The following is a 25,792-nucleotide window of genomic DNA, read 5'->3' on the forward strand; positions in this document are numbered from 1 at the left end:
AGCTGCAATAAAAGGCTACCATGACGCATATGATCATGGAGGGAATTAGTGGGGCATCGGGCATGCGCGGCTTTATCCCAAAATGTCAACCAAATCCCGATGTGGAGACACAGACAAGGATTATTTAGCACGAAGTTTACACTATAATAATTCATTATGATTAATATACTTTATATCTGGTCATGTACATTTGTTTTTATTATAGTAATTACAGGTTAATGATTTTTTTCTTTCGCTAAATATTAATTATTACTCGTGTAATTAAGTAAACTGGTCTATCTTAGTATAGTATTATCAAAACTATACTTATTAATAAGTTGTTTATTTATTTATTCTACTGAATATAGCTAATATGAAGCAGCCGGATGCCAAAGTGACTGTGTCTTGAATCCGGAGCCTCTATCAGGCGCTGCTTCTGTTAGTGTTCTCAATAAAGTCATCGGGTACTATGAATCTTGGATGGCTCAGAAGGGCTGCCATAAAGTGACTCCTACAGACCTGCCGTTGGATGCGCCAACGCAGTGAGTCCTAGCTCTTGTTAATTAGGATTCAATCTTACTTATACTTACCACCTACAGTATAAATTTCGCGTTTGCATATATAAACACACGCACATGCAATATTCATACTATGGATAGAGGAACACCTTCCAGCCTATTTCAAGATGCAACAAATGTAAAGTCATTCAAACCCGACATCAATGTCTTCATCAGCGTGGGTGGCTGGACGTTTTTCGACAACAACACCGGAACACAACATATTCACGGTCAGATTGCCGGGGATGCAACAAAGTGACAAACAATCGCAGACAACGTTCTCCACTTACTTAAACAGTATGGATTTGACGGACTGGACATTGATTGGGAATACCCCGGAGCAGGAGATCGAGGAGGTAGCCCCGAAGATACAGCGAATTATGTTCTTCTGCTGAAGGCCTTGCAAGAAACTTTAGACGCCAGCGGAAGTAAACTCGGCCTAACTTTCACGGCCCCTTCCTCATACTGGTATCTGCGCTGGGTTGACCTTCCAAATATGATCAAATATGCAGACTGGATTAACTTAATGTCCTATGATATTCACGGCGTGTGGGGCTCAAGAGACACGATTGGAAGTATTGTCCAATCACATACATACCTAACGGAGATCGAACTCGCGGTCGATCTATTCTGGCGAGTGAATATCCCACCAGAAAAGATTGTAATGGGCTTCGGCTTTTACGGGCGCTCTTTTACTCTTGCTTACAAGTTTTGTACAAACCCTGTATGCCTATCTAAGGGTGCTTCAAGTCCCGGTCCGTACTCAGATACTGGTGGTATTCTGGCATACTATGAAATCATGGCCGTTCTGAACGGCGCAGGCTCGTACTCTAAACAGTCGATCAAGATCACACCTGTCTATGACCGTGCAGCTGCGGTGAAATACTTCACTTTTGACAAAGTCCAGTGGTTTTCCTATGACGATGGGTCGACCTTTGCGCAAAAGATCGCGTGGGCGAATGAAGTTGGACTAGGAGGAGCCATGATCTGGGCTTCGGATCTGGGTAAGTATAAAAGCATATTAGCATGCCGCAGTATCCCGTCGTTTGGGGCTCTAATATAGATGGCAATAGCTGATGATAAATACTCAACTCACGCTGGTCTCACGAACAGAACTATCATGTCCAATCCTACCCTGCAGGGCATCGACAAAGCTTTGTCAAAGCCTAAGTCCGTCATCCAGGATTCAACAAGTTTTAATGGCCAGAATTGTGTTGAATATGAGGGAAAATGTGTGAAGCTCAATGATAAAGATGCAATGGCTAACGCCTGTGGGAGTGGATACACCGTGGTGGGCTGGGACGATGCTGGATGTGGCAAGAAGAACTGTGTATGGTCTCCCCTTTCCATACGTATTGTGATAGACCTTTAAATGTCTATTATTGATCTGACATAACCCCCTAGCACTGTGGCAAGCCAGTCTGCTGTCCAACAAGTAGCGCTGCCAAGGACTGCATATGGCGTGCTGACAACACTGGCGATGCGGGCGTAAGCTCAAATTGGAATGCGCAGTGTCAGGATGGGGAGATCAACATTGCCGGCATCCGATCGTCTTGGGGCGGTGGATTCGTGAATGATGGGGACACAGATAAGTGTGGTCGATGATAAAAGTATTCTGCTGTCCTGATCCGGAGTATAATGAGGTTGTTAACGGATGTGCTTACGCTGACTGGTATAGTTTCACTATTTGCTGACAAAAACATCTCCGAATTCCGACGTGATCGTGCCCTGACTTGAAACTAGTGGAAAGCATTGTCCAACGGACAGTACTGAGATTTTTATTGAAAGAAACACATGCTGGTCCAAGGGCCAAAAGTACTGCTGTTCGACTCCCGCTGATCTGGCCGTCTGCCACTGGGTGGGTGGGGCCTCTGGAAATGACCGTGCCAACGCAAAATGTGCATCAACAGAGCTAGCAATTGATCGGGCCACGTACGGTGACTTGTCCTCGGGCTGCGACTGGAACAGAAAGAAGGTCGCTTGTTGTGATGCTCAGAAGGCAGCTCGCGAGCCGGCGACATGCGGCGCGGATTTGTGCTCGCTCTTCCTCGGCTGGTGTCCTGACGATAGCAGCAATGAAAGCTCTGTTTCCTACCGAAAACGGAGTGATCTCACAGCATTTGATAAACGAAAGCTTCAAAAAAGTACTTCGTGAAAGTAGGGGGTGTTCTGGTTGAAACCGTTGCAGTGGCGTATCCTAGTGTCGGACAACTCTTTACTGTCGCCAATGCCGGCCAGGTTGTCCGCTGGGCCGTTCGTCTTAATCAAAACTACTGCACAAGCAACGCCATGTCAGTTTCTTCTCTTCCGGCCAGGCTTGTCGCCAAGGCTTTCTACGCCAGTTTGAACTCGGATCACCTTATTGATGTACGCGTCTTATTCCCGTACCCTGCTCCTGATCAATTGTGTATATGTAAGTATATTACGGTGGCTAACCGAGGGATAGAGAGAAGTCACCGACTCCTTCATCAAGGCCGCGCTATCCGGTTATTTGTAGTCCGAGAATTCTCTGCTCTTGTGGCAATGTCTCCCATCGGGGTGCGGTCGTTGCCTCGGCCGATACACCTGCCAGCCGTATCATGGAGGCCTTTGGATCGACCAAATCTCCCGAACCTTTGCTGGTCACTGCTGCTGGGATTAACGCCGTCAAGGGGAGGATCGTGGGGCACAACGCTCCCTTCACCATTGGTAAAATCGAAGAATTAGCCGCAGCGGCAGTAAAAGACGATAGTGATGAGGCAGTTAATAATCTGCTCACGGCCATCCGAAACGTCAGTTTTGCTCTCTACCATTGGGAATGAGACAAATCAAATGGCTAAATGGCAAACTAGACTTTCGCCCTTTTCGAGTACTTCAGTGATTACCGGGCAGTCTGACAATGGAACAACATGCTCCAGCAAGTCGGTTTGCAATGCGCGCATATTGAACATGTAACTGGCATGACGGATTTGCAAAAATGGTGGTGGATCTGGGCGCCGGATTTCTTTCAGGTCGTCCAGGATGAGGCGCAGGGCTGGGCCACTGCGACGATCCAGGCAGCAGCCAGTGCTTACACGGAAGCTCGCATGGCAGGTCGCAGTGTCAAGACAAACGACGTGGTGGTTGCGGCCTTGCGTGAATTCCAGAGCAAAGTCAGTTTGATGAGAATGCCGACTATGAATGCGGACAAGACTACAATTACAGACTGAGGCTCGGTAGGTACTAGTAGCAGCGGGGGAAAACACGATTTGGTGGTTGAAGACATGTAGATTCAGGTGCATAAATTTTATCTAGGTACAACAAATTTCAACTTGCAAGAAACAAGTAGCTTGTGACTCGGGTCACAGCACTAAATATAAATCGGATTTAAATTAATTTACCAGCCCGGAAACTAGCCCGTAATCACGTGATGGGTACTGTAACACTACCGCGGAGTGACTTAAAGTACTTGAGTTACACCCGACCCCCTTTTTTTTCAGGCAACATTCTCTAACTATCTGCTAAGCCCAGATCACAAAACTCCTGTCGAAATTGCTAGAATGACCCTCCTTACTCTAAATACTAGCGTCTTGCTTAGAAGGCATACATACCAAATACCGAACACCATCAACCGGACCCTGTTGAGAACCCTTCCGCTCTTCTCCCTGCCGGTCACCTGGAATGGTCACCGGCCACTACTTCATAGCACTACCCCACAACCTTACATAAAGAAGAAGACGCTCCAACTTCCTTCTAGATTCTTATCATCATCATCACCGCGCGCTGTGACTGGTCCTCGAGACTCTAAACGTACCCCATGGTGGCCCTTCAGATGGAATGATGCCGACTTAATTGAGAAGAATATGCATGATATGGGCTTCCAGAACTGGGGCATCGTTATCTACCGTTGCACTTACGAGAGTGATTCAGACTGGGAAGAGTTTATGTCTCGCTTTCTTCGCCAGGTTCGGACGTCACTCGAATCTTATGATGGTTTGGACTTGCTCGATTCCTTCAGGCCGACGGTAATGGACGACAAGACACAGTTCAGCGGGGTGACTCCAGAAACCGTACGGGATCACTTCAATGCGTGGTCGACTACCGCGTGTGAAGCTGAGCAAGGAGTTCCGCTTACTGATTATCGATGGTATTCTACGGCACGGTACGGACTTTGTATCATAGTGGATGAGGAGGCCTTGAAGTCTGTTCTCAATATCCCACATAAGAAGTTGGATGTATAGAATAACACTGATATATGATTCTTGTGAACAGTAGACATGAGGTAGACCGCGCTGGTATAAAGAAATCTGATGAAAAGATTGAGAATAATAATTATGAGCTATTACATGGATGTATATATGAAGATGTTGGCTGGATGAAAGTGTGTTATAGTATGGTTCAGATATATGCTTACACTCATTTGGGAGCAAGCTCTTGGTGGGAGGAAGACTATAGACAACCTCCTAAGATTGCTCTTGGATTAATGTAGAGGTTTTTCTTCCTATATACCTATGTATACTAAGACTTGGATTATTTGCAGTGTAAGGAGGTGAATCCTTACAAGCCAGCTTATTTCGTGTTTACCTGAGGATACAGGGGACTCTAAGGGTGCGCAGAGTATCTGCAGGTAATGATGGCCTTATGGTCTTGTATTGACTTTTTGCCCTAGAAAGGTTCTAATAAGCAGATAGATCTTAATACTAGGAATGATCAAAACAATCAATTATCTTATTCATAGTCTTAGCTGCAGCCAGATATAAGATTTTCACTAATCTGACAGCACGCATAAATTTTGTGATTTACCTGACCTGATTTGGCTGTTTCCCACTTTACTTGAAACCTTAAAAATATGATAATTTCTTACTATTACTACTACCTATAAATCTTTCAGTATCCTTCACTAGAGATTGCTGGAAAATATTACATACAGATAATTGATACTGTTTATATCTAATCCTAAGAAATCAACTTTGTGTAAAATTACGGGAATCCTAATCCCATCGCATGTGCGATGCACCAACCCCAGTGGGTTAAGGTCGATTCATCATGTTGTCACGCTCGCTGTCCAAAGACCTCTTTCTCACGTACCGGCTTTTAGCTCTCAAGATTGGACCATACCTTTTTAGGATGAAGGGAACAGGCGCCAGTGCCAGCAAGACAAAAGCACAGAGTGACATGGTCCATCCAAATGTGATTTTATTGACCATTTGGACAGTAAAAAGTGGGAAAACACATGAGAATGTGTAGCGCATAGCGACGTCGATAGCGAATGAGGATGCGCCCAATTCAGCTCCATAGACCTCGTTTTTGTATAATGGGTAAACAAGCTATTCGCATTTTTTTCAGTACAATATTCGTCAAATTTCCAACGGAGTAAATACCTGTGATAAAGCAAATCCTAGGCCATAGACAGCTCCACCAATAAGAGGACATATCCAGTGGATGCTAGACCGCGCCGTCCATGCAACCCTGTTTTTTCTGTTAATCTCCTTCAGTCAATCTCAGGGGAGTATCACTCGCCAGAAGAGGCTAACGGGTAACAGGATTCCCGCTATCATCGCGGCAGTCAGTGTGTCTTCTGGTTGTGGATCTGACATTTGCCTCCCTTTCATTGTCAAGGACAACACAGGTAGCGTCAACAGACTACCAATCATCAAGGGTAAGAATGCTAGTCCGACCTGATACGCCGAGAAATTATACTCGCGCTCCAGGATAATGGGCCAGCTTGCATAGAAGACAAAGACAACAATCTGGCCCATTGTGACAATAGCAGCTGTGGGAAGGATGACAGGTTCTAGTAGAAGCATCTTTACCGGTCGCACAAAGACAGGCCCAAAAGCTCCCTTGAATTTCCGGCGTGGTAGGCCCAAATGTTTTCTTTGAAGCTCAGGGCCATATGTCTCAGGCACCCATACCATAGCCAAGAAGCAGGCCCCAACAACAATGGATGTAAGCCAAAAGCTCCAGCGCCAGCCACGATCCTTAACAATTGACTCCCCTGCGACGGGTCCAATTTCGGCGGCAACCGCCCCCATGATGCCATATATTGCGAAAATAGCACTCCCCGCCTTCTCTGTTGGCAGCCACATATCATTGAGTACCCCAGCAAAAACAGTCACGCATGGAGAACCAACGATGCCGCATACGGCACGAGCAACTGCCAATGTCCGAAAGTTGTGGGACGATCCACCAACAATCGTAAAAACAACGTGCAGAAGCAGCGAAGTTTTGTATATGTAACGCCTGCCAAACTCTTCCGAGAATGCAGACGTGCACATAGGGCCAATCACAAAGCCCATTGCGTAGAAGGTTAAGGGAGAAATAGCCAATGTTAGACTTATGCCAAATTCCTGCATTACCCCTGGTATACTCGCGATATATATCGAAGTCGCAAGTGTACTGTTCCATTTAGGGAAAGTGTCCTCTGATGTCAGTCTATGCCCTTAGAGGCGTTAAAAAATTTCTATAATTCTTGAATAACTTACACTGAAAAATATGATGCAATTGCACCGAGAGATATGGCTAGCTTGTAAGCTGGCTTCCAGTGGCGAGCATCGTGCATGGCCCAGTACTGATCAGCGGATGCTCTCGGCGAATCTGAGTTGGAGAGACCCCCGCTACTAAGCTTTTCAGTGTTACAAGGGCCATCCAAATTCTCATGGTTGGGATCATAGTCAGGTTCACTGATAGAGAATTCCCGATGAGGCACTTCTGTATCATCCCTTGTCGCTACCATTGTAGCTAAAAAACTCCGAGCAATATTCCACTAGAATTGGTTGGAAAATGGAGGAACACATATATGCGAAATCAAAGACGGAGCGAAGGACCCTTGCAGTGTCCTTCCTTTTAAAATGGTTCGAGGAAATGCCACCTACTAAAAAGAGATACCTCGAGGGGCTGTGAAGGAACTACAACCGCTTTGCAAGTCTACCGTAAGTCACCAATGAGTGAATCATTCCGGATTGTTAATGATAAGGATATCTATGACATGATTGACCCGCCTACTGCTTTACAACTATACATTAGACTTGACAAGGACATGGTGGGGTGTGTTTTACTTGGTATTGCCACGGAATCGTGTAAGAATGAGAGGTTAATCGCTACACTCGAATTTACTTTCCCAGTAGACTATCTAAACCCGCGGAGAAGGTCAAATACATCATATAATTTATTACATGTACAAAGCGACGCTTTCGGAAGTTGGTCCTTATGAACTCCGATAGATGATCATATATTCCACGGATAGGAGATATGCTAGTGGGCCGAAGGGTTGGTAGATGTTGGTAAGTCCCACACACAAACCAAGATATACCTAACCATGGCTCGGGGAGAACGGAAAACGCCGAAAGAATAGGACTTGGGAACTGGTTTGAACTGAAGTTCTCCATCGCGTCCACAACTTCTCTAGAGCGGTTTAGAATGTATATGACATAGGTTGCAACGGTAAAGAGAACTCGAATATATGCCGGAAGTAATGTTTCATCCTTGAAGTAGGGAGTTATGGTAACCACGCTAGAAATGTGACATGTAGTATCAAGTAATAACATTCATCAATGAATTAATGACGTTCACAGTCATTGAGTTGCGGATTCTTCACAAGAATTTCCGCTGTGATCAATGTTAATGAAGCTCTTTCATATGACCTTGTTATCCTTGGTTCCCATAAGTCCGGAGCAATCAAGCTCAGTACCACTGTGCAAAGACAATTCTGAGACCATGCATTTCTGCACTGCTTGTAGTTATTACCTGGATCTGCCAATCATACTGGACTTACGGAGCTCGCAATGAAAGCATATGCGGCATTTTCTGTATGCGTGGCGGGAAATAACAGTAGGATTCTTTCAATATCACAAGAAGATCTTCCAATGATCTGAAAGGCTGGTGTGGAGTATCCATAATAATGTGCTGTAATTGCAGATATATTTGATTGTTCTTGACCCAAAAGTTTTACAGGGTCCTAAGCTATGAATGTGGATAGTGACATCACCACCAAATAAAAAGAGATACACACGCGTGAAGGCTTCAATATGATAGCAACCTTGCCCATTAGATGAGCTTTCGCCACACCCTGACAATTTAATGAGGATTATTTCCCTTATAATCATTGCTTGCATCTAAGTATTTTTTCAGAACATCATTTATCTGTATCACCAAAAATTTCTACATCACTAATTAAGACGATGGCAATAAACATCTATCTCCTTTCCATCAGCGCTGCTGCCGTGATAAGTTGCGTGCGTGCAGCCAGTTGATCCCTAACTATTGTGAATGCTAACTAGTGCGATGTTAAGGTTCTCTTTTTGTTCATATACCGCCTGCTATTTCACCCTCTCTCTTAGTACCCTGGACCCAAATCAGCGGCAGTAACTGATTGGTATGTTGCTTTTTATGCATGGAGGGGAGATCTGCATCTGCAAAATCGAGCATGGCATGACCAATACGGTAGGACAAACCAGGCTCTACTGTACACATAGTACCGGTCTTTCCTAATACTCTTGTCAGGCGACATAGTCAGAACAGGACCCAACACCTTGTCTTTCAACTCCCATCCAATGTTCACAGATATTTACAAGACTGGCGCCAACGTTCGTAAAGTTGACGCATGGAAAGTGTACAGCCCCAGCCGCCACAGTCCGAATATTTTTAGTGCAATCAATAAAGATGCCCATGGGTTCAAACGCCGTGTACTGAAGTCAGCATTCTCTGACCAGGGTCTAAGCGAAATCGAAGAAAAGATTATTGGGCACATTAGAAGGTTGACTGCGTGTTTTTGCCCTAAGAATATTGAATCCTTGGCCAAGGAATCAGACGGCTGGTTGTCACCGATAAATGTGGCACCTCTATGCGACTGGTTTGCTTTCGACCTTATCGGTGATATTACATACGGAAGTAGTTTTGAGATGCTAGACTCGCCTCAGAAGCGATGGGTCCGTCCAGTATACACAAAGCTATCGCATCGAGGAGCGATGGTATGTCATATTCCTTATATTGTAGTAGCTTTTCTCTCTCTCAGTCTTGACTTCCAGTATTGACCTTCTCAGTGTCTCCTGCAGCCCAAGATCTATAAGTGGAAGATAGATCAAATATTCTTTGCCCCGACGTATAATGACATCCTTTCAGCAGGCAATTGGGTATACAGCCGGGTCAAAAATCGTGCGCATGTTGGAGATGAGGTTCAAGGAAAGGATGTGTTTTCGGCTATGATCCAAGCTAAAGATCCGACCACTGACCAAGAATATAACATGAGAGATATTTGGTCAGAATCTATGGCGTTATTAGGAGCAGGTGTGCTTAACCCCGTGCATGTACATGCTATGATATCTCTGACCAAGTCTATCGGAGTATAGCTACCGAAACTACATCTGCGACCATGAGTGCGTTGTTTTTCTACGTTCTCCACGATAACGACGCCCTCTCTCGTGTCACCACCGAAATTCGTGGCACCTTCAATAGTGCAGATGAGATACACACTGGTCCTAAGTTGGACTCGTGCCAATTTCTTCAGGCTTGTCTGAAAGAGACACTGAGACTCAATCCAGGCGTGCCATTAGGTTCTCCGCGTCGTGTACTAGCTGGTGGCCTCATAGTAGGTGGCCGGCATATCCCCGAGGCAGTGACAGTGTCCTCTTCACTCTACACCCTCATGCGCAGGCAAGAGTATTTTGAGGAACCAGATGAGTTCCATCCGCAAAGGTGGATTGTAGACCCTAAGTCAGGTATTGATGCAAAGAGTGTCCGTATGGCACAGCAGGTGTTCTGTCCGTTTGGCTTCGGTGCCACATCATGCATCGGAAGGAGATTGGCCTGGATGGATATTAGCGTGGCCTTTGCAAGGAGCGTGTTCCAATATGACATGCGTATGGCGCCTGAGGCACCCTGCTGTGCGGTTACCACTACAGGAAAGACATGTGAATTTCCTTTTAAGTCGTACACGGCCGCGGTTCCTTTGCAAGGAGTTATTGTACAATTTAGAAAAAGAAAGAACTAGGATACATCATGAACACAGAGACATCAGACCTTTTAAGTCTGTCAGAAGTGTCAAGATTCAGACTAAATCCAAAAATTTTCAACATCCGGAGGCGATCGTTTAAACTTGCAAGATAGCATTCTTGGCTCGCCGCAGCTAAGACAATATTATGTAAAGTATCCTTACTGGGTATTTGACAGCGGTGACTCACACTGGTCCTTGGACATGGCTACTATGGGGGTTCACTGGAAATCATGACACCCATGGTTCAGAAGAAGTATACCCAATATTTGCCATTACAGACGTCACCTACACAAGAGCTGGAAGGCAAAAGGCAAACCCGACGCCACTAAATATCATATCTGCTGGTAATAGTCCCTTCCTATATTAGCAATTTAGAAATGCAGCAGAAAGTGTCATCGACTCTGACTAAATAAAGTCCACCATGCCTAATCCCCTCTTTATTGTATCAAGGCACCTCATTGATACCAGTATATTCGATAAATCGACAATATCCTCGAGCAACCACGGTCTATTAGACAAAATCATGGTAATAGCAACTACTCTAACCACGATAAACCTATATAATATTAATATATAGAATAAAACAAGATCTCTAGACTATAAATACACTGTTCTTATATTTTTATCTAATTTTTTGGGATTTATATAGTTGGTGAAACTTGGACAGACCAAGATAGAAAAATAATTATACAATCTTAAAAAATATATAATAATAATACAGTCATTTATTATTATTTATATTAGAACAGGTTTATTTACTAGATTAGATTATAATTTCATACTAAATTCTATTATAATTATAATTTTTCTTTGAACTTATACACTAGATTATCATATAAGTGGTATATTATAATCAATAGTAATTATATAAAAATTTCGTCTTTCCAATATATCTTATAAAACCCTAAATTCCTAATTTAATTATAATATTTTATACTAGCTTACTGGTTTTCTGGAATAATAAAAAATAGATATTTATTACTAATTTCTTGATTTTAATAGGGTATATTATATTTAATAAGATCATTAAAGTGGCCTTGTCTGACCGTTATACCTTACCCGTAACCTGATCACCGGTTAACGGTCAGGTTAAGGTAGAAAAATCTCTTAACCGTGTTATGGCGTCATGGGGAGCGGTGTTCGGAAGCACGTGACCGGATCACATGATATAGTTCTGTTTGCTTTATTTATTTTGTTTTATTTATTTATTTTTATTATTTATATATATTCTTCTATACTTCCTTCTAGACATGGCAGGGCTCGCGAGCTTAATTCACTAACCCGGGCTCGCCAAGTATAATACTAACCTAATTAGGCAAGAATTCTATCTAATAAAGAAAATAATAGACCTAAACCCTAATCTACTAATCCTAATCCGGTGAACACTAATCCTATCAGATAAATTTAAATCTTGGCAAAGCTCGCGAGCCTATTCCGGGCGAGTCATTTCTTAAACTAACGAGCCCGATACCGAGCCGAGCCTGGCTAATCAGGGCTCAGGCTCGAGGTCGGGCGAGTCCTAGACCCCCTGAAACCCGCCCGACTCGCCCGAATACCATGTCTAATAGAAACAGTCCTTCTACATCTAACTATTAAATTAAAAATAATTAAAAATAATTATATTAATATATTTATATATTTATAAACAAAGATAAGAATCGCCAGGATAGATAGGTATTAATCTAAGTATATTTTATCTGCATTAAAGACTAAAATAGTATAGCAGATGGACCTTAATATTTAAAATAGTTAAGACAGTTAATTATCCTATTTTTAACTATTCCGCGGCCAGGTATAAAATTTCTGATTAACCTGACCTGACCTGACCTGGCTGTTCGCCACTCTAATGCTGAATATGAATATTTATAGAAGATATCTCAGTAATTTTATACAGGATATTACTTTCTAGTCCTCGCTGATATAACCTTGGTATGAACTCAAGAATGGGATCTTGACAATTCCCTGTCCCGTTTTCTCAAAGAGCAGGCATAAGGAGTCCCTATCTTCGTCATCGCACTCCGGTGCTGGCCTTTCCCACTCGGGGCGTCCATAGTCATACTCAATATACGGGCTGGGTCCGTACCCATCATAGCAGGCCATGTACCTATTTTCCCGCAAGCAGATCTTGACTTCAGCCTCCTTCTCAAAAGGGACGCCGTTCCGCCAGTCATTGCTTCCAATCAGGAACTGCCTCAAATAAGGTAGCTTTGTTCGGAAGGAGTCGAAGTAATCATGCCACCGCTTATTGTAAGAGCAGTAGTACTCTACCTGCACCTGGCCATCTAGCCCTCGACGGGTTTCCATCTCGCTCTTCTGGAAGGGTCCCCAGTGGAGATGCTCCTCGGCAAGGCACACATCGTATAATATTGCGCAGTCGTCGAAGGATAGATCAGTCAATGTGGCTGCATGCGAGAGAATCCATTCCAGCTGAGAGTCCCGCACAAAGCAATAATTACCAAACGCGAGGGATTTGAGGTGCGGAAAATGTACCTCGCTTAGTTCCAGATTTGGGTAGAAGCCGAAGTAGTTGTCGCAGGAGAGAGTCAGATGCTCCAGAGATGACGCGGAGGGTTTCAGCCACATGGATGGAAGTTGCGCGAAGAAGTTATGGGGCTCAGGGAATTCAAGGTCATCCTCCGGGGCGGCGTCATTGTGCTCTGTCACGATGCTTAGTCGGAGAGTACGTATATTCTGCAGCACTTCCCTGATATTGGCAGATATTTCTTCATCGCCGACATTCACATCCTGCATGTTACGAATCCCGAGTTCGCGCAGAGGTTCTTCAAATGAGGCCAGCCATTTAAAGAACACACGAATGGTTTTTGTGCGGAAGGCGATGGTCTCTGGACTCTCTCTCATCCATTCTACGCGGCCTGTGCTACAATGCTTATCAAACCGCAAGACAGCACTTTGCACATTTGGGCAGTCTCTGAAGTTGGCAATTCTGGCCTTGAACTCTTTGGTCAATGCGACTTCCTCCTCGTCATAGTCGTCCTGGGCCTGTTAGCGTGCGGCCGGCCCGCGGGGGATAGATATGGACTGACATAGTCATCTTCGCATGTATTAATGTACACCTTCTTGACCATTTTCTTCAGTGTTGCATGATTCATAATTCGATCGACAGCCTCATAGCTCTCTTCGTCCGGAAACAGACGCAGAGTGTCAAATAGCCGTGGAGTAGCAAAATGTGAGAGAAGGTGACTCGTTTCCCGGATAGCCTTCAGGGACGACCGGTCAAGGAATGAGATGATGCGAGCGAGGAGCTCACTTGGGAGAACAGTGATAAAAACCATGTTCCATGAGCGATTTATTACATCAAAGTCAGGATGTACCTCACCTTAAATGCTGGGTGAGCCCTGAATTGACAAATATGTCTATTAATGTTGATAGGGGGGCCGAGCCCAATACGATTGTCGTCTAAACTGGATCGAGCATGGCTTTGCCGCAGCGGCCCTTGGCACCATGTAGGCTTCCATCTGGATGGATTGCTGCCTAGACGGAATAGCTGCACGTGGATCAGAAGTGGACAAAAATATTTATGGCAGTTGCTGATTATTATTGAAATCAGACATGATTCCTATTGGTCTAGGGTCTCTATATATTTTCAACAACTATCAACATCCCTGTTATGTCACCTGACTCTCACGGGTCCTGTCAACCATGTGCGGAAGGTCACTTCTGACATACAGATGTCTCAAATCAATAAAAAAGTTATAACGCTTGCATAACGAGCATAAATACAGAAGTACTTTGAAGCAGAACATCAAGTAAATCAAGCGCTTATAATATGTTGAGGCAGCTGCTGGAGTAGGCGTAGTCACGTGCCTGACGCTCAGGCCGCCCACAGACGGCCTCCTGCTTTGTTTTACTAGAGTATCTGAATAGCTACAAATTTAACTTATTCTTTTATTGTATTTTTGCGCGTTGTTTCAATTGCTTTTTTTGTTATTTTTATTGCTTGCTAATAATCATGTGTTTTAATAGGTTATGAGCCCGGGCTTCCTTCCGTGAAGCTATTTAAACCTGTATATCATGGATCCTGATTCCAAACGAAGCGGAGGGCCTACGGCTTTTATAAGTAATAAAAATAAATAAAAATATACTAGTCTTAGAAAATTATCTTAATCTGATTTAAATATCTAATTTAAATATCTATGATATTGAAAAAATATATTATTTAATATATTTGTCGGATCTACCTGTGATAGAATAACCTAGCTATTGGGGCCTTGGGCGCCGGGATGACGTATTATAGTACTTATGGGAGTCGTGAGGTCATCGATAATAGTTCCGCAGCTTATCGACACCTAAAAGGTGTCGATTCCTCTGCAGTATGCGACTGATCCCCCAAGAATCAGTCTATCTTGTGGATATAGGCTACCTTTGTCATTATTAGACCAATCTATTGCGTTTAGGGGCTGATTCCTTACCTAGTCGACAGGCTTTCTACCCTGACAAGTAGATCCTATCACACTACCCGTGCTAAGCACACTAATTTGGCGCTATAATATATATAATAGAATAAAGTATTATATTTAAAAAAAATCTCTGATCTAGATAACTTTTATAAAAGTAATTTTTGAAATAAATTAAGTACTGATAATTTCTTTAAAAAATCTATCTAAATTACTGATTTTACTGAAGAAATACTTTAATTATATTAACTGGAAGTTCTATTTAAAATATATACTTAAAAATACTAGTGGTGACACCTAGGGAGATGGACTGACGATCGTCAAAAGATTCTTATTATTCTTATTGTCTTCCTTGTCTTAACTATCTAAGTCGCTTGGAGGTTGGCCTTCCTTACCGTCGGGCGGTAACTTACGGCAGAACAGGTGTTCTGTTTGACAGTTATTACATAGAATAATAAATAAGATTTATCTAAGTATTATGGGCAACACAACAACTTCCCCCTCATCAGATAAAAAGAACGAACAGAGAACAAGATTAGAGAAAGAAAAAGATTAGTTGACATAATTCAGTCAGTTATCTAACTAGTTAAGTAGAGGACAAGATTAAAGAGAGAAAGGATTACTTATATCAAAGAAATAAATTACTTATATTATTTGACATGGTCCAGCCGTTCGTCCAACCCAGCCAAGCGCGTGCTTATGGTACCGATTAGATCTAAGAGTTGCGCCATAACGTTATTGTCTGTAGTAGTAGTAGTTTAAATGTGGGTAGTATTAGTGGGGATCTTCAGATGTTCTATTTTAGTCTGATAAGATAACTTAGTATTAGTCAGTGGAGGTTTTATATAGGATTCCTTTTCTGCCATGGTGATAGAAGACAGTTGTGGACTAGTAATGATAAATTATAAACTAGCAACAACAGAGTTGTTGGGCGGCTTGGTAATAGTAATAATAACTGTATTTAAACTAGAGCATCAGGCGATATATTCTGAATAATATTAGAAATAGAAAGTATATAATTACTGTTTAACAGTAATAGTATTATTATTCTTAGTATCATAGGATGCTGTCGGTACATTATCAGAGTTAGATGCGATGTTGGTCCCTGATTTAATTAGAATCAGAATATTATATATATTATTAAAGTTACTGGAATACTTAGTAAGAGATTCAGAATTAGTAAATATATTAATTAACTTAGTAAATAGTTTCTTGAATATCTTTTTAATTATCAGTTTTATAATTGCGTTGTCCTCTCCTGGGTAATTAATGAAATCTAAGAAATTATTAAATATATTTTATATATTATTATTATCTAGTACAGCAGTGAAGTCTTAGATCAAGATAATAAATATTAATTAATCTAAATCAGGTTAAATATAAAATAAAATACTTATATATAATAGATTATTAACTGCTATAAAACTAGTAAAAAAGTATTATAAATGTCAAGTAGATAGAAAATTTAGACTAGAATATATAAATAAAAGACTATTATTATCAGTTAATAAATGAGCAGTCAGGCGAGCGGCGGTAGAAAGAGAACTAAATAATTTATTAATTATATTAATATTATTAGTAGTATTATTCTTGTCAGTGATATTATTTTTATTATAATTGAAAGTAGAAAGATTATTTATAAATAAAAGCCCCAATTCTATATTAATCTTTATAATTATTAATTTTATTTTATAAATTTTAAAAAATAGAACAGTTACCATCAGGCCTTCGTGCTATATATAATTAAAGAAACAGAGCAGATAATTATTATATATAATTTTTATATACTAATAAGATTAAGACTAGATTTTTTTTAAATATTATTTAAATTATTTATTAGTATCTTCTTATTAATTATTCCTAAATAATATAAAAGATTAAATTTTTATTAAATTTACTTATATTAAAAATATCATATAAGCTCTTCCGCTTGATTCTTAATATTAAGTAAGCAAGTAAGAAAAGTAATAAAATTAATTTTAATAAAATATAATTTAATATTACAGCTTATATACTTTATTATTAATTAAATTATAGATTCTATAATAATTTATTTATTTATAATTATAAATTTCTAAAAGCTGTTATCTATCTCGGATTTAAAATAAACGGATTCAAATGCTTGGATTATTATTACACCGGTAATAGGTAATAATTTAGAGAGTAAATTAGTTATTTATTTTATTTAAATAAATTTATTTTTTATTTCAGTTTTTTTAGATATTTTAGACAGTACTAACTTAATATTCTAAAAATTATTTATTATATAAGTTCACCAGTCAGTCCTCAACTGGGCGGGAGTATAGATAAAACATAATATTTTATTTTTCTTAATATTATAATTAATAATATCTGGTTTAGTAAGTATAAATTCGGGTGTATACTTGCAACACCATTTAAATTCCAGAGACGAAGAAGCATTAGTATATTAATAATTATAATATTTAGATTTTATTAAAGTATTATTATTTTTAGTTTTTGGTATATCATGAATTCTATGGAATAATATGATATTAACACTGTACTTATTTTAGAATTTATTAATAGCGACCCAGAGTTCTTGAGAAGTATTATAGTAGTATTTATATAAAATATAACAAAGACTATTAATATATTATTCAAATACTTAAATACAGAGAGCAAGATTAAAAATATTAATTAAGATAATATCTAATATAATCTTCTCAGTTTACTACTCAGGGACATCAGCATTGAGGTTTATAAGAATAATATCAAAGAAAATATATAGAGTTTTTAAATTAGTAAGATATTTGTCTGTGAGATATTCAAATTCCTTGTTAATAAAGTAATCAGATAAGAAGTTAAGTTGACTGAAGTTATTATTTATCAAGACTGATAAAAGAAAAGTAAGATAGAAGAAATAAATAAGATAAGATAGAGAAATAAGATAAAATAAATAAAGAAAATAAGATAAGAAAGTAAAATAAGATAAGATATATATATTAATAAGACAATTAATAAATAATCTACTATTTACAGTCTCATAGGTGATGCTTCGGTCGAAAGAAATATCTTTAATTAAAATTATAAACCAGATTTATTATATTTTAAAGCTAGTTTAAAGAGTATTATTAATTATATTAATTATTATATTCTTTCTATTTAATAAGGTAGAGATATTTTTCTTTACTAATCTTTATTATAATAATTTTTTTATTAAGCAGTGCTTTAATTTTATATAATTTAAATTTATTAATATTATTTTTAATAAAAACTAGTTCTAATTTTTTAATCTTCCTGTTAAAAGAATCTTTCCCAGGATAAGACTTAAGATAGATTACTAAAATAATAAAATATAACTTCTAATTTAAAAAAAAATTAAATTTATATACCAGTTATCTAATTTATTTAATAACTTTAAAAGAACCAGCGTATTAATTTATTAATTTATAAGAAAGAATAGCATCTGTAATATATTCTTTATATAATTTAAGTATAATAAGATTATTCTTAATAAAGAAAATAAATTTATACTTCACATTATAAGCTCTTTTTATAAATATTATAATAATTTATAAAATATTATATATAATAGCACAGAATGGCAGTCCTTAGCCGGTATCATCTAACAGAATAAGATTAGTTGTAATAGAAAGTTATATATTATATATCAGTTTATGGAATAAAATATCAGTGGATGTATTCCGGTTATTATTAAATATAGACTAAGTATATAATAATAATAAATACCAGTTAAAGAGATTTTATAAATTAATAATCTAATATCACAGATAAATCTCTACCAGTTAATTAGTTATTTTATTTTAATTATTTATTTAGTTATAATAGACTGTAGAATATCTGAGTTTTATTTTTAAATTTATTTAGATAATATACCAGAGTTTTCTTGATTATTTAAAGTTGCAGTCATTGATAATAACTTAGAATATATTCCAGTCTTTTATTATAAAATAATAGAGAAGGGCTTAAGCCTACTAAATTATTATTTAATTATTTTTATTAAAAATAAAGATTATTTATTTAATAAATTTATTAATAATAAAATATATAATATTATACTTTCCGTCAGGTAAAGCAAGGATAATATCAATTATTATAATATAAAATAATATTAATAGAGATATAATTAGCTGGAAAGAATTATAATTAAGATAATAACAGATATATTTCTTGATATATTCCAGATAGTATCAGATATAGATTTTAGTTTAATATTTAGTACAGTCGAAGATAAAGTCTTATAATTAATCCAAAATATATTTTAAATCTGGATATTTTTATTAATTATACGTGAGCTCAAGAATCTCTTGGAGCAGTATATATAATATATAAAAATTATTATTAAAATTATATAATAAATTATTTATTTTATAAAATAGCAAGAAGACCGGATTAATAGAAATCTTATTTTTATATAAAATTTATAAAATAGTAGATTATTATTTATTAATTTTATATTTTTATTTAATCTTCTCAGTAAAATCCGGGTGTAGCTGGACTGTATATATTATATAATTATTATAATAAACAGCTACTAATCAGATCTTTAAATCTAAATTAATTCTAAAGAAAGCTTCCAGTAAATAAAATTCTAGTTTATTTTTATAATATAAAGAAAGATAGAAAAGCGCATCTGGAATAAAATATATTTTTTTAGATTTATAATAAATTTTTAATTAAAAAAATTATAGATATTATAATATTTATATTAAGCATAGATTTAACTTCTCCGGGAAAATTATAATTATTAATTAAATTTATTTAATTATACTAATTATTCTAGTATAGTCGGTGTAGACTACTACTTAACAGGCGGTTTTAATATAATATCTTATTTTATAAATAATCCAGATAAATTCAGAGATTTCTAGTTTAATCAGTTAATAGTTCTGTTTAGCTAGTATTAATTATTAGAATAAAAAAAGTATTAATTAAATAGTATCTTAATTTAGTAGATTTTTTGGATTCTATTTTTTATTATATAACTTGTAGTTGGAAATATTAAAAATTATATAAAAGAATATATTACTGTAGTCTCTTTTTTTTTAAAAAATTAATATTAATATATAAAATATATAATTCATTAAAGTAAATTAAAAGAAAAGAATTAATTAAAATTTTTAGATAATTTAAAAAGTCTTCTCTTCTATTAAAAACAGTTATATTACTCTATTAATCGATGTGACGGTTAAAAGGCGGCCGGAAATGGCTACTTCGGCGGCTGTTTTAAGCGTCCCTTTAACCATCACGCGTCTTAGAATCACAGTGTTCGTATTACCACGGCCAGGGCCCTTCACTCCACGGCAGGGCTCTCACTTCCGGTTCCTGGCCCAAATATTTCGAAGAGCTCTTTGTTGCATTTCGTTCAACATCACCTACCTAGCGAGTCGTTCTCACTGCGGCCGTGCTCACTGTGGAGGGGCCGAGAATGGCTCCCTCTTCCTTCCTTTTAACCATCATGTTCTCCCCAGTTCCAGGAAACTTGCTGACAGTGTCCTTTCTTCTTGCTCCCATCCTTTCTCACACAGGTTTACCCCCTGTCCCTTCCATACTCTGTTCATTACTCCTGAGCTCAGCTATTTTCGGCTCCCTGCTTTCTGCTCCAAATATTCACCTTGCTGCCAGTCATCTGTACACTGCTCAACGATGGTAACCCGCCCCCGACCGGTCGGACATGACAACAAGCAGTGTCAGGGTGACGACGACGCCAGCTCGGACCTGAGCGAAATATTTTCTGATATCGGATCTGACAGTGACTCCAACACTGATGCGGATCTCGATAGCGGGGTTTCGGATAGCGATGACGATGGCCTCGACGACGACTCCAAGGATGAGGGCCAGTTGTCTCCAGAAGCCTACTTGGCCCAAGCAGAGAGCCTGGATGTATCACAACTTCGACAAAAGCGGTACGCTGATAAGACTCAGGAAGACCTAGACGGTACCCGCGTATACTGGGATAAGTAGGCAAACACCTTCACCCTCGTGCTAGATCGTAAGCTCACCGGTCGCTCTCTGAAAGGTACTGTCGACATATTCGCGTTGAACCGGTGCTACAGTGGAAGTCGATCTCCGACTCGGATGAGACGGTCCGTTTCCTGTATGGCTTTTTCTGCTGGAGGTGCGATATCCGTCGTGGCAAAGACAATCGATACTGTCCAGGTATTAGGCACAAAAGCTCGTTGGAAACATTTTGGAAGTGGTGGCATCTTGTTCTTAAGCAGGAGACAGCATCAGAGCTGAGCAAGGAAACTATTGTCAAAGTTGAAGATGTGAGCGATGAACTGCCCTGCACTCCACCCAAAGAAACAGCAACTGATCCTTTGCAGGTCATTGCTCTTGTGGCCAAGGAGAAAAAGCTGGAGCTCACCCGGCGACCCAAGAAGAATATGTACATTGAAGATGTTGCCGAATTCGCACGTGTTCTCTTGACCACGACTGAGATGACGTATGTCTGCGGCTGGCAGCGTATTCAACTGCTTTTCTTCTGCCAGCTTGCAGCTCTCACTGCAAACCGTCCAGGGGCGATTCTTCATCTTCGCTATCAGGATATAGGGCTAAAACTGATTCGAGATCCGGAAGGCGGACGACCTCGGCTGTTCATCTTCTTGAAACCAACTTTCACGAAGAGGTTCCTGGGAACGAAAGCTCCGTAGGTATTGTTGATTCCTGTGGGTTCCGGGGCCTGGCAACTGACAAAAATGGTAGGAACGAGTTTAAAATCCCAGAAATCATCTTTGATCCAAGCTTGGTCCTTAGTCCACATGTCACTCTGCTTAGTATGCTCTTTTACATCAACGGCTTCAAGAGCTTTTCGAAAACCGGGCCAGTGCTGGATTCTCCGGAGAAACTCTATAGCCTTAGGATTCTCGATGGCTTGGGGCAGCAGGAGCTGCTTTTGAAAGATGAGTTATCGGATAAGTTTGTGTTTTGCCAGGTGGAGCGCGAATCTATTGGATATAGAATTGTCCTTGAGAAGATGATGACGGCGTCCATGGTAACATCCAGGATGCGTCGAGGTGGTGAGATTACAGGCTTTGACCAGGTCAGTCACCCGTATAATCTCCGATACGCGGGAGCCAAGGCATTCAACAACAGTGGTAAGCTTCCCTCAATCCCGCGTCCCTGGCTCGTCGGGTCGCTAACCCAATGGATAGACGAGGTGACAGACGCTCTCCAGAACGTCATCCTCCAGCACTCGGATATTCGCACCTTTATTCGGCATTATGAGGTGGACGTCGACGTCGACGTTCAGGGCATCATCCGGAAAACAGGGTCCCAAACAGCGTTGGTCCGGTATGCTTGTTCGTTCAGTGCGTCTATTGATCCGAATCGACCGTTCAAGCTCTCTGCCGAAGAATCCAAGTCCATTAATAAGCTCCCGGTGGTGCTCGCGCGGCAGGAGAAAGTCAACAAGCGCAAGCAAAAGTGGGAAGATTCCGAAGCTAAGCTACTTCATTTCAATATGGCCATCTCTCAGCGCTTCAAGGATTGTAAGCCGAGCCTCCGTCTACAGGAGAAGCTAGAACTTCTCAAGGACCGGACGATAGAAGCGAAGCAGCGGTACAAGATCGCAGGCCGCGAACTGCGCAATGAGAAGCAGCGACAACGAAATCGACGGATCCGGGAGAACCTGGAGCGCTACAGGAAGGAGCAACCCGTCATTGACATTGAGCAGCAACTAGCAGGGAAGCTGGTAAACAGAAAAGTAATGGACATTCTGGAGCACAAGAGCCTCATGCCTCCGCAGCATCTGGCAGTAATTGACGCCACACTAACTATGCCGGGTACCACCCTCGAAGCGGAGTATCAGCGCCGGATTAACGCGATTAATGCAATGATTGCGTTCTGCCCCGTGGAAGAGGGACGACCGATTCCTCGAACCACCCATTCCCGCCGCCGGCCCGTACCTGACGATGACAATGACGAAGTCGATGCCCCTGCCAAGCGGCAACGACACACATTGGAGGATGATACCGAGATCGCCCTGCGGCAAGCAATAGAGTCCGTGCGGGTCAAGGATCCAAGGGAGCGGCCGACAATCTGCTTTCTTTGTTTGGGAAATCCTAGTCTCCCGCTCAAGGAGCGGACTGCAAAACATGCAACGCCGGGTTCTCTTACCAGACATTTTAAGCGAAAGCATATTAATCCTCCGTGGCCGGCCAAAGGGCTGGAATGTAACGTCTGTGGGATGCAGTCGCTTGCGCGGAAAGCTGATCTCCTAAATCATGCAGAATATTGTCACGGAACAGTTGTGCGAGGCCGAGCTCAACAGAAGCTGGCACAAGAATGCCAATGGCGTTCACACCAGGCCGGAGAACTGGTCGGTCATCCGTCTATATGATTGCCATCTAACGTTAGAGTGCGATGAGCCCGAATGCTCCAGAGCATCATCCCACATCGGCTAACGAGCCAAAAGGCGCAAAAGTGCAATTTGTCATGGGCGTGTAATGAATACAGATTCCTTATTGGCTACTAGGGCGGGTAAGGATCCGAGAAATGACCAGTCAGAACTCCGATCATTTTTTGAAAGCTACTCAACGGGGTCTGCGAAGTGAAGAAGAATCTTCGCTCAATACATCGATCGTTAAATATGTGGTAAGATATACCGACAATCATGTGGCATGGTTGGTATGAAATTGTGCGAGAGGATCCATGTTACGAAGCTTTTTTGTCGGGTGTGGGCAGCTGCCGCCTCGGACGTGCGACCTTACACCTAAACGTACATATATCTATTCTTTTAGTGTACTATGGAAATATATTTCCGAAACCCACAGCGATTCCAGAGTCAAACATGCTTGTAACGTGTCCGGGGTTCATAGTGCCGGCTTCCACCGCCGCGATATCTTACATCTTGGCCTCCCCCATCTCATATTGAGCAGCTAGCTCGACCCAGGTCAGTTCACTGGGTTTTGGGCAGCACGTGTTCTTAAAGGCTTTAATATCACTACTATTTACAATGAATAATTGGTTGCCTAACAACTCATCGCGCGAGGGATGCCACTGGCTGTTGGAGTAAAATGTGAAGATCGGGCCATTGCACTTCAGGCCGATAACCAGTGCAATGTCTGCTTCACACAATCATTATTTGTCCCCTGTCGTCCCCGCTGCCCCGACAGTTTCGGCTGTGGTTGATTTGTCCTCATCAGTAGGATCTGAGTCAAAGTCCTTGTCTGTTTTCCGGATCGGTCGCGGATAGTATGTTTCCTAATCAGTGTTAGTGTCTAGCCGACAGCGGCCATGCCAGAAGCGTACTAGTTGTGAAGAAAAGCCCGACCAGAATCCTGTATAGTCGGACAGAAACGTGGTGACTTCGCCAGACTCTCGAATGCGAATACCCAGGCAGATGTCGGCGTCACACAGCTTGCTGTACTCATAAGCCTTCCGTAAAAGACTCCTTTTACGCCGGTCTCGTTTCTGTCGCATCATTCGCTTGGGTGAGACGGGCGTCTTGGGTGACTTCTGCTCGTTTGGTTCTTCGGGCATTGTACAGATTTGCCTGAATCAATCTTAGATCATTCTCTTCTCTTGTCTCTAACTCCACACCCTCGCGTTGTTTATTTATTCGGCTATTGAACTTTCACCTCAAGAGAGACATGCTCAGGTGGTGGTATACGGGACTTTTGACCATGGCGGACGAACATCATGAGTATGTTCAACATTTTCAACTATGGCACCCAATATAGAATTATTCCGTTGTGGAAACACTATTTGCGTCGGACATGACGGCTGCGCTCACGGATGTTGCACGAAAAGAATAGAATAACTCGGTGGAGAGTTGAACCGTTCACTCTGGAGGATTGTGTTCAACTGGCCTTGGCAACGTCAGGAACATGACTAGCCTAGGCTGTACAAGCAAAAAGAGTGGGACCTGTAATTTTTGAGGGCCATATAATTGAGGAACAGTTCACCGACCAGACATAAAATGCCGTTTGCCACACAATGTTGACAAGGTGGATCATCTCTGCACTTGAGGGGTCAGCCGACGAACAGGGTTTGATGTGATGGAGAGGTCGTGCGCAGTCTATCTGGGTCACATGAGTAGCACGTGCTACTCACCGTCAATTCAATAGATCAGGGCGAACCGTTCAGCTTTCTTGGTACGGTCATCGGAACAATCCGGGACCGCTCACGGATCGCTCAGGCCACAACCTTCGGTGCATCAACCCCTACTCCGGGCAGCTCAGTGAGCCAAAAACGGAACAGACCAGGCCTGGAGAAAGCGGAAACGGAGATTACAGTGTGCTCTGTTTAGACCTTCAGGTAGGTGAAACTGCAGACAAGGGGATCGCGCCATTACGAAGGGAGCGTAGAATGAGCGTGTGGATAAACCACCCTTCCCCCCCGGCATGAATTATCTTGATGTGTAATTGGTTATATACATTATTATATTGGCATAGGATGCGGTTTCACAGTCATCGAAAGCTAAGCCACCTGAGATGTGAAAAGTGACTGATAACATGCTTTTCTGTCTACTGTGCATGATTGTTGTGACATACATACTTCTTTGCCCAGCTGGGCTTGCCAACTTCACTCTAATCGGTTTTAAGTAGGAATTACTCTGATTGCCTCAACCTTGTGAGAAAGCATACATCGTTACCCGGGGCTCGAACTTGTGTATGGTCGATGCAGGAATTTTAGCTTCTGGTTAAACTTTTCAAGTCTCTGTACTGTTCCTAGCGGTCAATTTTTCCTAAGACAGTAGCGACTTGCCAGCCTCGTCATGATTTATAGGACGTAGATAAAAGCTGTATGGAATTGATATATGTCATAGATAATAAGCGAAGATATGATATACTCCCAGGAAATCGGCAGACGTAGATTCCCCAGGCGGTGAATCTTTCAGGCGGTGAATCTTCTCAGGCGGTGAATTTTCTCAGGCGGTGAATCTTCTCAGGCGGTGAATCTTCTCA

At 40.7% G+C, this 25,792-nt stretch overlaps 7 protein-coding genes across 7 annotated transcripts; 4 read left to right on the forward strand and 3 right to left on the reverse strand.

The window, feature by feature from the left end:
• Window positions 1-82: 82 nt before the first annotated feature.
• Window positions 83-3,727, forward strand: BDQ94DRAFT_184882 (glycoside hydrolase family 18 protein; the record flags this gene model as incomplete). The annotated part of the gene is made up of 12 exons (XM_026774749.1): window positions 83-101; window positions 362-521; window positions 579-766; window positions 809-1,540; window positions 1,610-1,866; window positions 1,941-2,128; window positions 2,280-2,680; window positions 2,725-2,903; window positions 2,983-3,032; window positions 3,109-3,307; window positions 3,368-3,392; window positions 3,438-3,727. The coding sequence occupies 12 exons, from the start codon at window positions 83-85 to the stop codon at window positions 3,722-3,724; spliced, it is 2,685 nt and encodes an 894-aa protein (XP_026629818.1).
• Window positions 3,728-3,983: 256 nt separating this feature from the next.
• BDQ94DRAFT_138416 (uncharacterized protein) lies at window positions 3,984-5,063 on the forward strand. Its single transcript, XM_026765241.1, has 2 exons — window positions 3,984-4,695; window positions 4,770-5,063. The coding sequence occupies exons 1-2, from the start codon at window positions 4,055-4,057 to the stop codon at window positions 4,981-4,983; spliced, it is 855 nt and encodes a 284-aa protein (XP_026629819.1). The 5' UTR covers window positions 3,984-4,054; the 3' UTR covers window positions 4,984-5,063.
• A 461-nt stretch (window positions 5,064-5,524) lies between these two features.
• Window positions 5,525-7,230, reverse strand: BDQ94DRAFT_157641 (MFS general substrate transporter; the record flags this gene model as incomplete). The annotated part of the gene is made up of 4 exons (XM_026768780.1): window positions 5,525-5,821; window positions 5,876-5,980; window positions 6,011-6,893; window positions 6,980-7,230. The coding sequence occupies 4 exons, from the start codon at window positions 7,228-7,230 to the stop codon at window positions 5,525-5,527; spliced, it is 1,536 nt and encodes a 511-aa protein (XP_026629820.1).
• A 1,444-nt stretch (window positions 7,231-8,674) lies between these two features.
• BDQ94DRAFT_157642 (cytochrome P450) lies at window positions 8,675-10,482 on the forward strand (the record flags this gene model as incomplete). The annotated part of the gene is made up of 6 exons (XM_026768781.1): window positions 8,675-8,728; window positions 8,834-8,936; window positions 8,997-9,463; window positions 9,548-9,779; window positions 9,842-10,351; window positions 10,394-10,482. The coding sequence occupies 6 exons, from the start codon at window positions 8,675-8,677 to the stop codon at window positions 10,480-10,482; spliced, it is 1,455 nt and encodes a 484-aa protein (XP_026629821.1).
• Window positions 10,483-12,251: 1,769 nt separating this feature from the next.
• Window positions 12,252-13,818, reverse strand: BDQ94DRAFT_138417 (uncharacterized protein). The gene is made up of 2 exons (XM_026765242.1): window positions 13,530-13,818; window positions 12,252-13,479 (listed from the first exon to the last, which is right to left on the reverse strand). The coding sequence occupies exons 1-2, from the start codon at window positions 13,776-13,778 to the stop codon at window positions 12,391-12,393; spliced, it is 1,338 nt and encodes a 445-aa protein (XP_026629822.1). The 5' UTR covers window positions 13,779-13,818; the 3' UTR covers window positions 12,252-12,390.
• A 6,710-nt stretch (window positions 13,819-20,528) lies between these two features.
• Window positions 20,529-23,223, forward strand: BDQ94DRAFT_184886 (DUF3435 domain-containing protein; the record flags this gene model as incomplete). Its single annotated transcript, XM_026774750.1, has 5 exons — window positions 20,529-20,842; window positions 20,902-21,151; window positions 21,209-21,531; window positions 21,588-21,979; window positions 22,037-23,223. The coding sequence occupies 5 exons, from the start codon at window positions 20,529-20,531 to the stop codon at window positions 23,221-23,223; spliced, it is 2,466 nt and encodes an 821-aa protein (XP_026629823.1).
• A 519-nt stretch (window positions 23,224-23,742) lies between these two features.
• BDQ94DRAFT_116773 (uncharacterized protein) lies at window positions 23,743-24,796 on the reverse strand. Its single transcript, XM_026763686.1, has 2 exons — window positions 24,135-24,796; window positions 23,743-24,086 (listed from the first exon to the last, which is right to left on the reverse strand). The coding sequence occupies exons 1-2, from the start codon at window positions 24,363-24,365 to the stop codon at window positions 23,964-23,966; spliced, it is 354 nt and encodes a 117-aa protein (XP_026629824.1). The 5' UTR covers window positions 24,366-24,796; the 3' UTR covers window positions 23,743-23,963.
• Window positions 24,797-25,792: the final 996 nt, after the last annotated feature.

This window comes from Aspergillus welwitschiae (assembly GCF_003344945.1).
Source record: "Aspergillus welwitschiae strain CBS 139.54b unplaced genomic scaffold BDQ94scaffold_6, whole genome shotgun sequence".
In the NCBI taxonomy this organism is placed as follows: domain Eukaryota; kingdom Fungi; phylum Ascomycota; class Eurotiomycetes; order Eurotiales; family Aspergillaceae; genus Aspergillus; species Aspergillus welwitschiae.